Here is a 10,850-nt window from a genome sequence, read left to right as displayed (position 1 = left end):
TATAATATATATTTTATTTGGAATAACTTTTTTTGTTGCTTTTTAAAATAATCTTTTTTAATAAAAATTTATATTTCAAAAAAAAATTTTATTAATAAAAAATACTACGTAAATTATCCCAAATGAGCCTTAATAATTGATTCAATATAAATATTAAATCATCAACTTAGTATAAATTTTAATTATTTTATTCTATTGATATTTTTGGAGCTAAATTCAAAAAAATTATTCAAGCTAGTTGGGCTCGAAGAAATATATTTAATTAATTAAGCTATTTGTATAAAAATATTTGTCTTAAATAAATCACTAATGTGTATTCTACCCAGCCAGCTTCTTAGTGTTAACATGTAACAATGAAGAGTGGAGCGCTTACTCTAAAATAATTTAGAGGCTACTTGATATATTTTTACTTTATTTTCTAACTTTTTATTTTAATAAAAACATATTTTTGATATCCAATAAATCTTAATTTTGCTTTTATTATTATAACAATGACCAGGATGCTTTCGAACATTTTAAAAAATAATAAAATTTTTCATAAAAAATAAAAATGGCTAAAAAAATATAAAATAAAGTGTTGATGTGTCAAATTATTAGTAATGAGTTGTATAAATATTACATAGGCATATTAATGACTCATATATACAGGTCTCTGGTGAGAAACATACTGTACTGGGATAGAAGCTATGCACTGGAAACACATTTATGCAGACCACCACAATCAGCGAGCAACAAGCCTTCCAATGTACCAGGAGACTGGCAATTAACAAAGAATCTCTTAAAATTAAGCAGAAAAATAACTCCAAGGCTCCGTCTGGGACAGCTTTAGACCAGATTTTTGTAAGAAAAATGCCGTCCCAAACGAAACCTGAGTCTTCGTTTGGGACAGCTTTCGTACTGCTTCCTCAAACGGCTTTCTAGTATAAAATTTTTTAATTTGAGAAATTTTTGTACTAAAAAGCTGTTTTAGAAAGCAACCAAAAAGTTGTCCCAAACGAAGTCTAAGTTGTGATAAAACCAATTCACTGGCCATGAGCCACTAACTAAGAGCATCTCCAATGGAACGGCAAACAACTGTTTGTCGTTCTTCGGTCGCTCCAACCGAGCGGCAATTCTTACGCCATTTCATCGCGGATGAACAGTGTGACACCAATATTGGAGTTGCACTGTTCATCTTAGCCATTTTTTGGTCTACCGAACTTGCCGAAGAAACGCGCGAACGACCGTTACGAGGTAAAATGACGTTCGATTGCAGATGAATCACGGCATTTTTTAGTTTCACGGAATTTTGGAGTGAAAAATAATATTTTCGGTTGGAGATACCCTAAGCAGCAAAATTAATATGAGAGGAAAATAACGAAAGTGAAAAAATAATCAGTTCTACCTCTGGGAGGTGCTGAAGGTGAGAGCAGTGCAGCATATTTTATAAAGGAGCAGGTTGGATATTGCCACCAAAACTAGTGATCTTCTCGGTAAGTGCTGTGATTATGGATCTAAAGCTGACAAAAAAGCTCTGCAGATCTTCTCGCCATGACCAGGTGGGTTCATTCAGTGCGCGAATGGAGTTGAGACATACAAGAAGAGTACCTCCTTCATGCAAGAGAACCTGTAGGACAAATAGTATGAAGCAGTAACTGGTTACAAGTATGATATAAATCATGAATAGTTTAAAAAGTAGTAGAATATACAATATATAATTTGTGAGGAACTTATTTTCTACAATAAAAACGTGAGATGGAATCAAAGAAATTATGTGATGCCATTATGTCCTGAAGTAGCTCCAGTGGAAGATAAGTTTAGAGAGAGTCGTCTTAGATGGTTTGGTCATATTAAACATAGGCCTTTCGATGACCCGGTTAGGAAAATTGAGGTATTAGATTTGACTTATGTTAAGAAAGACAGTTAGAAAATATTAGAAATGATCTTTCTTTATTAGATTTAAATGAGAATTTGATTTTTAACATGACAAAATGGCTACCTTATGTGTACAATGACCTCTAATAACTCTCTCTTGTGTAATAAAGCAGTGGTCAGAGTATGAAATTTGCTAATTAGAAACCATTTTCATCAATAAAAAAAGTTTTGATGAAAGCCATAATACGAGTGGATATGGAAACATTTTGTCAATGAAAGCATACCGTTAGCCATAGAGGAAGAAAACCTAATACAGATTGCAAAGAAACTAATATAATACATGACAAGGCTAGCGTCACACTTTGCTTGACCTGCAAGGGGGAAGAATAAGCAAATCAGAGAATTGCTTAGTGATACCAAAAATACTGAAAAGGAAAAATAAAACTAAAAGAATCACCAGCATAGTTGTTTGACGAGCTTTAGCAATACAAAAAGGAACACAAGAAATATTGTCCTGTAACAACAGCACATCTGCTACAGCTATGGCTGTTGCACTAGCACGCTGAGCCAACACAATACCTACTGTTGCAGCAGCAAGAGCAGGGGCATCATTTATACCATCACCAACCATTATCAAACCGCCACCTAGAACCACAAAATGTTTAGAATACTCGAAAAAGATAGAACTGTGAAACTCAAATAAGAACTTGTAGGAGTAAATACAAGCAATAGGATGGTCTAAACATAAAATTAATGGAAGAAGTTAATAAACAAAGAAATTAAAATTGATTAATCAGGAAAATTTATTAAGAGCTGTTTTTGTTTAAGAAATTTTACATCATTGTGAAATTTTACATGAACTTGAAACGTGCATCTAACCTACTGTTCATAATGGGAATTTTTATTCTGTGCGGAGTCTGGAGCATTCGTAGACCAATAAAAACACGCAACGTCACCTCAAAAATATACCGCGCTCGTACCGCTCGGTACCGAGCGCGTAACCGGACAGGAGAACGGTCCGGTGTCCGCACATAATAATAGCTCCCATAATGGTGGGATGCTAGCTGAGAGTCAATCAAACATAATAATCTATGTGATCAAAACGTGAAGTGTGCGTTATGTAGTAAATAACATAATTGCAAAGCATACGAAACAAGGAAAGAAATGCATCCTAGCATACATACTTGGTGCATTGCACCCAAACAATATCCAATAACGGGCTGCATTTGTGGGATTAAGATAAGTCCAACAATAAGTTGCGCACTTTGCAAATGCTTATAGAAGAGAACTATTGAGGGAAAATTACAGTCAATGAATCTTAAAGGGAGTAAATATATTTTATCCCATTTAATCTGGAAAGTAAAAAATTGCCTGCGTCTCTTGATGATTTCTTGACATGATTGAGCTTATCCTCAGGCTTCAGACTGCTATAAACTTCTTTGATACCGACAGCTTTGGCAACTCTCCATGCACTTGACTCATGATCACCCGTCAGCATTATTAATCGAAGCTTTCCTTTGTCTCTTAGTGTAGAAATTACATCAGGAACGCAAGGCCGTGGCTCATCCTCAAAGTGGAAGAGAGTCACCTGAAATTTTCTTACTTCATAAATTATCATGGAACTAAACAATCATAAACATATTTTTTAGATGGCAAAGTTTGCAATAATACAAATGGCATTAGAAAATCTTATGAAAAAAAGCACAACCAAATTAAACTTCCACCACTAAAATCAAGTAATCAACAGTACATTTATCATTTAACCTAAAGGAAACGAAATGAAATATCAATCCGTGGCCCAGCGCAAAAACATGAAAATACAACAACAACAACAACAACAACAACAAGCCTTTAACCCACAACGTGGGGTCGGCTAGATGAATCTTTTTTTCTCTAGTGTCCTGTTAAGAGTCAAATTCTCATTTAAATCTAATAAAACAAGGTCATTTCTAATATTTTCCAACTAAGTCTTTTTAAGCTTACCTCCATCTTTCTTAACATAGACCAAATTTAATACATCTACTCTCTTAACTGAGTCATCAGAAGGCCGATATGTGTCCAAATCATCTAAGGTAGCTCTCTCTAATCTTATATGCCACTGTAGTTACTCCAACCTTTTTACGTATATACTCGTTTCGTATTTTGTCTCTAAGAGCGAAGCCAATCTTCCCCTTGAGCATCATCATCGCTGCGATACTTAACTTAATTTTATGCTTCTCTTTTAATGGTCAACATTCTTCGTCATAAAGCATTGCATATCTCACCACCATGTTATAAAATTTTCCCTTAAATTGGAAGTGTGCGTTTCTGTTACACAACAGGCCATATGCATTCCTCTACTTCAACCATCCAACTTGAGTTATACTAACAATAGGCCCGAGATATCTATTTCACCATCACTTTAAACAATAGACCCGAGATACTAAAACGAGTACTCTTATTAATGCGTAAGAGCTTGAAAATACAAAGCATAAAATTTCAGGGCCAACAAAAAGTCAAAATAGAAATTGAAGGTAAAGTATTCTGAACCAAGCAAAGAATATGTAGTTTTCTTTTGCATTGGAACAATGAGGAAAACTTTGTATTTCATATATAGCAGAGCCCAGCCCACAGAAAACCTTATAAAAAATGCACCAAAATATACAAGGTCAAACTGTGCCCACATAGAATTATATTAATGATCATATAGAACTTTGAAGGGTAGAGCTCTAATTAAAAATGGTTATTCATTACATGAGTAGGAAATGGTATAGCATAATGCTAGCAGAAATATCTCAAGCTCGTATCATCCAAAGAAGCCACGGTTATATCCAAGATACCGAGATTATTGCAAGTTCAGGAAGTGATGCACTGTACCTTCTTATTAACTGAAAGTGCAGCTTGAACAAAGTTGCTTCCATAAGCAGATGTCTTCACAGCCTCCTTAATCTTATCAGATTCATTGACAGATTTACCTAATGAGGCAATGTATTCCACAGAACCAAGTGAAGCATTTAAAAGCTGATAGGTTCCATTTCCTGACTACAGCAAAAAAAGTACATCAAAAAATTATAATCAACATCACATAGTGAATGCTGACAATGAATATGAATCAATTCAAGCTGTTACGATTCAACTTCTGTATGTATTTAAACCTTTTCAGCAATCTCTCACCATTTTTCCCATGATATTTTTTTTAAACACAATTTTATAAACAGATAATGATATAAGTGTACAAAAGGACAATTAACAAAACTTGTAAGAGCAAAAAAAAGACAAAATAAATATAGTATAGAGCACAAGCAGCCATCTAATCTAAAAACTACTCAATTGGATTGCTTAGCTGATACGCCTTGGTATCAAAAATAGCCAACAAACAAGAGAAATTCAGCACAAGACAGTTTTTGTTATTGCTAGGAAATCAAATAACAAAAGCAAGATACAATGATCCTCTTTCAAGAGTAGGACCTTCTCTCCCAAAATCCTAGATGTCGCTAAGATCCCTTACACAAAGAAAACTATAGCTCTCAAGACAAAATTCTTCATAAGAATCCCTTCTAAATCAGCCCCCTTCCTAATATATCTCCCTAATTAATTTGAAATTAATTCAGTTAGGAAAGGATCTCATTAGGAAAGGATTTCCTAATTCAGTCTCCTTCCTAATATATCTCCCTCTTTAATTTGAAAATAATTCAAACAGGAAATTATCTCATTAGGAAAGGTTTTCATTGTAACATCCCACAGTACCCCTTAACAGTACTGAAGTATTACAAACATAAGACAACTCTTTAATCATTTAATCAAACGATACTTTTGAACATTTGATGATTTAAAAAAAAAACATCCAATAGTTCTCATTCATCTCATCAAACGGAAGCAACTAATAATTTAAAATTTCAACAAAAACATAGCTACAAAGTCACTAAGGGAAAACCAAATAAATATTTTATTGAAAGGTTCACATATCTTAAATTTAGTCTTATAAACAGATTTAAAACTAGCATATAAAATTGAAGTACTTACATTTAGTTTTATTTGATATTTTTCCTTTCCTGTAACAACAGTCAGTAAGAAATATACTGGTGAACTATGAGGCTCAATAAGTGATGCAACTTTAAATAGCATTTAACTTGTATTATTATAAAATTTAAAACATTAAAAACATAAATAAAAGTTAAACTAATTAAGAAAATTTCATAAAATTTTATTTAACATTAACCTTTACTTTCTCTTAATTCATACTAAATATCAATTGTACTCATTAAAAGATTTGACTACTCTTTCATAAATATATTCAATGGAGCCCAAATAAACCTGTTATTATCGCCATTGAATTACATATAGGTCCCTTTTGGTCCCTTTTGCCTCTTTAGGGGTCCCTTTTGCCCCACTTGCTATGCATGTCTCATTTCTTTGGAATCCCTTTTGCTCCACTTACAATGTAATATCATGTTTGAGAACCTTTTTTTCCCAAATACACTTGTAAGTCATACATCATATATAGCTAGATTTTAATTTAAATTGATATTCAATACATACACATTATATTTTCAGATTTCATACTTTTTACATGCTTGCATACAGATAATTCTGTTGTCATTTGTATACAAAGTATATATGCATACAATATATAATTGAATTGGCATCTTTCTAAAACATCATCAATTACAAAAACCTTTAGATGAACATGTTAATCATTATTTTAAACCTGAAAACTTGGATATAAAAACCTTTCTATACATTAAGCAAAAGTTAATACCATTTACTCTAATGTATTCCAAATTAACTTCCATACTTATAAATGAAAGACATCATCTTTGAAATATAATTGCATTACTTACCTCCTTGCCAAGTCGTCTCCTCTAATTCTCTACTTCGTATCCTTCGACACTTAGAAGTTACCTCATCATGACCTCTCCTCTGCATATAACCAAATGAATCTTCTTCTTTCTTCTAAAATCTCAAATCTGTACTTATTATTGGATCTTCTGATTGCATCCAACACTTCTTCCTTTTTTAATTTTTGTTTCACAAATTTCTTTACAATAACGTGTCGAACAACTATTCACAACAGTGCGGCTCTTCTTCCAACAAATTTCTGATGCTGTCTATAGTGTTTAAAACATTGTGCTGAAAGCCCCTGTCTACGGTAACCCAAAAACCTCTTCAAGCGATGTACCGAATAAAGCTACAGTGAATGCAAGCACTTTGCCGATTTCTTACAGCAATTGGCTAGCGGCTAAACAGAGAAAGAACTCAGTTGGCTTTTATGAATATCAAAACAGAGAAAAGAATTATTGGATTGCGATTATTCAGTGAATTTCTGCTCTACTGCTCTATGTTATTACTTCTCCAAAGCACTGTAGCCGAATTCTTTTCTTTGCACTGTCCGAAACTTCTTCTATTAACTGTTCAGTGTAATCTTATCCATTCAGTCAGTTTGTATACAATAAATAATTGGAAGTGGGGCCCAATGCAACTGCCATCCCACTTCATTTTCCAATTAATGTGAAGAGCCAACCGATGCATGCTTTTGGTTGGTTGAGTGTAAACGGAATTTATATTTAATTCATATATTAGGATTATTTTCTAATTAGCATTAGTTTAAAATTTTAGACTATTGAATATTAACAAAGATTAACTGTTAATATTAATTTAAGAGCAATATTCTATTGAATTTAAAATAAACACATACCTGATTGGTTCTTACATTCCTAATTAATTTCCTCCTAATATTATGTATTAATTCTTTGTTGGGCTCCACCCCCTTAACCTCCTTTCTTGCCTTGTCCAGCCTGCCATATCAATACTCCCACCCAAAAGTTCCACCTTGTCCTCAAGGTGAAATACAAGGAACTGCCGCTAAATAATATGGTAATCTTCCCACGTTGCCTCATGCTCTTGTAGGTCTTTCCACCTAATCAGCACCTCTTTTCTTCGTGTTACTCCCTGGCGCACTCTTTTGACTTCTAATGGTCCAACAACACCTCCATGTCGTCCGCCAAGGTCGAAGAAAGTAAAGAAGATTGAATATGCTCTTTTATGGCCCACCGCAATTGGGACACATGAGGTGGATGGCTGACGATGGCGGTAACTATAGCGATAAGCCCCGATGCACTCCACTATCTCATAATGACCAAAATATCTGGGTGATAACTTATCATTATGTCTTTGTGCCAAAGATTTGTCTGTAGGGGCGGAGCTTCAAATAAACCCTATCCCCCACTTTGAACGGAATGTCCCCCTTAGTGCATCTGCTTTTCTTTTCATAATTTGTTGGGATCTCAACAAATGCCCATTCAGTTCTACCAATATTATATCTCTGTCCTCCAAATACTGCTCTACTGAAGCCACTGGTGTGCTAACATGTCCATAATAGATCTAGTGCGGCGAATCTTTTCCTTATAACACTTTGAATGATGTGTTTTGAGCTGCTAAATGATAGAAAGTGTTATACCAATATTCTGTCCGTGCCAACCATTTTGCCCACATCTTGGGTGCATCTGATATAAAGCACCATAGATAAGTTTCAACACTACGATTGACCACATCTGTCTGCCCGTTAGTCTGAGGACGATAAGCATTGCTTCTTTTCAGAACGATCCCCTGCATCTTGAACAAATCCTTCCAGAACTGGCTTGGAAAGATCCTATCTCAATCCAAAACGATCAATTCCGAGATCCCATGTAATCTCACCACCTCCCTCATGAAAATAGTCGCTATTGATACTGCAGTATACATGTGGCGAAGGGGAATAAAATGGGCATACTTACTCAGTCGATCCACTACCACCATAATTGTAGTGTATCCTTCTGAGTTGGGAAGCCCTTCAATCAAATCCATGGTCACCTCCTCTCACATCTTTTATGGCAGAGCTAACAGTTGTAGGATCCCTCCTGGAGACATTGCTAAATACTTGTGCCTTTGGCATATGTCACAGCTAGCCACCATTTTCTCGACATCCTTCTTCATACCCTCTCAATACAACTCTACAGACAGCCGACAGTATGTCTTTTGGGCCCCTGCATGTCCCCCCATAGCCGTCCTATGGAACTTCTGTAGTGAGCAGGGAATGCAAGAAGAGGTCTTTGGAAGCACAAAGCGCCCCTCACGAAGCAACTTCTAACCCACTACTGAGTATTTTGGATGGCTATCCTTATTTCTTGTCAGCTCATCCCTAATTTTCTTCAAGCCTAAAACTTGTTCGCTCTCTTCTCAATGCTTCCCAGTCAACCATCAAAGGCGCAAACTATGCCATCATCTAGGGTTTCCCCCATGCACTGGATAACTTATCTGCTGCTTTGTTTTCCACTCCAGGTCGGTATTAGATTTCAAAGTCATAACCCAATAACTTGGAAAGCCACCACTGATGCTCCTCAGTGGCCATTCTTTGCTCCAACAAACACTTCAAACTTCTCTGGTTCATTCTAACGATGAAATGTCTTCCAAGGAGATACAGTCACATTTCTGAATGACCAGCACAATCGCCATCAACTCCTTGTAGACTGATTTGAGCATGACTCGGGCCATAAACACCTGACTGAAATAGGTCATTGGCCTCTGGTTCTGCATAAGTCCTAGCCAAAAACTCGAGGGGTCAGTCATCACAATAAAAGGTTGGCTAAAATCCAGACGAGCTAAGACTGACACACTTGTCATAGCCTTCTTCAACTCCTCAAAATCCTGGGTGGCCGATTCTCCCCACTTGAAGTTGTCCTTCTTGAGATGTTTTGTCAATGGCCCTGCTATTGATCAATATCCCTTCACAAATTTTTGATAGTAACTGGTGAGTCCCAAGAATCCTCTCAATTCCTTCAGATTTTTTGGTATGGGCCAACTGAGCATGGCCTCAATCTTACTCTATTCCACTACAACTCCCTCATGAGATATCACATGCCCCAAGTACTCCACTTTGGGTTGGGAAAACAAACATTTCTTCTTATAGGCATATAAGGAGTGTTCCCTTAAGGTCTACAACACAACTCCTAGATGCTCCAAATGCTCCCCTTCAGATCTGCTATAAACCAATATATCATCAAAAAAAAAAAAACCAACACAACCCTTCGTAAGTAGGGTTGGAATATCCTGTTCATCAAGGACTAGAAGGTAGCCGGTGCGTTAGTAAGGCCAAATCACCAAAAACTCATAATACCCTTCGAGGGTCCGAAAAGCTATCTTGTGGATATCTCCTAGTCGCATTCTAATATGTTGATATCCAAATTTCAAGTCAATCTTGGAAAATATTGCAGATCCATGCAACTCATCTAATAGCTCATCGATGATAGGTATAGGAAAATTGTATGGTACTGTTTCTTTATTTAAAGCACAATAATCTACGCAGAACCTCCAACTCCCACCTTCCTCATCACCAATAATACAAGACTTGAGAAGGGACTCACACTAGGCCTGATGATTTCAGCTCCAAGCATCTCCAGAATCAGGTTCACAATCTCATCTTTTTGGATCCGGGGGTATCAATAGGGCCGAACATTAATGGGGAAAACTCCCTCCTTCAGAACAATAGAGTGCTAATGCTCCCGTGGGGGTGGCAATCCCAAAAATAGCTAGAATACCTCCTAAACTACTAGAGCAAGGGTTGGACAATGTCGAGAATGCCCTCTTCACCCTCTAGCTCTCCTCCTCCAGACTCTGGAGCTCCACCAAGAATGCCCCTCCTTCCCCTTGAAGGGAACAAAATATGGTTTTCAACAAACCATCGCCTTTAATAAGTTGGAGTCTCCCTTAATTACCACCGTTCTCCCCTCCACCTGAATCTCCATAGCCAAAACCTTCCAGTTCAACTTGATCTCCCCCAAAGTTTGTAACAATTTCATGCCCAAGATCAAGTCAGTACTTCCTAACTCCAATGGAAGGAAATCCTCTCTGATGTGAATCCCTTACAGATCTCTACCACCAAACCTTGACATATCCCTCTGCTCCTCTCTACTTTTCATGTGCCAATCATCACGGGGTCTTGCCACTCGTACTACTGCCCTCAAGTCTGGTTTGAGGTCTTT

General features: G+C 36.2%; 1 protein-coding gene across 1 annotated transcript in view; it reads right to left on the bottom strand.

Moving 5' to 3' along the window:
• Window positions 1-551: 551 nt before the first annotated feature.
• The window catches only part of LOC110093379 (probable cadmium/zinc-transporting ATPase HMA1, chloroplastic), a 29,237-nt gene continuing 18,938 nt past the window's right edge, over window positions 552-10,850 (bottom strand). Inside the window, exons 9-14 of the mRNA XM_020818249.2 lie at window positions 4,711-4,875; window positions 3,226-3,442; window positions 2,312-2,499; window positions 2,139-2,225; window positions 1,385-1,606; window positions 552-756 (exon numbers count right to left, since the gene is read on the bottom strand). Of these exons, the coding sequence (XP_020673908.1) occupies window positions 1,424-1,606; window positions 2,139-2,225; window positions 2,312-2,499; window positions 3,226-3,442; window positions 4,711-4,875 (840 nt within the window). The 3' untranslated portion in view covers window positions 552-756; window positions 1,385-1,423. The remainder of the gene's footprint in view (window positions 757-1,384; window positions 1,607-2,138; window positions 2,226-2,311; window positions 2,500-3,225; window positions 3,443-4,710; window positions 4,876-10,850) is intronic.

This window comes from Dendrobium catenatum, unplaced genomic scaffold (genome assembly GCF_001605985.2).
Source record: "Dendrobium catenatum unplaced genomic scaffold, ASM160598v2 fragScaff_scaffold_384, whole genome shotgun sequence".
Taxonomy (NCBI): domain Eukaryota; kingdom Viridiplantae; phylum Streptophyta; class Magnoliopsida; order Asparagales; family Orchidaceae; genus Dendrobium; species Dendrobium catenatum.
The sequence above is the reverse complement of the archived record's forward strand: the minus strand, read 5'-3'. Positions and strand labels throughout refer to the sequence as shown.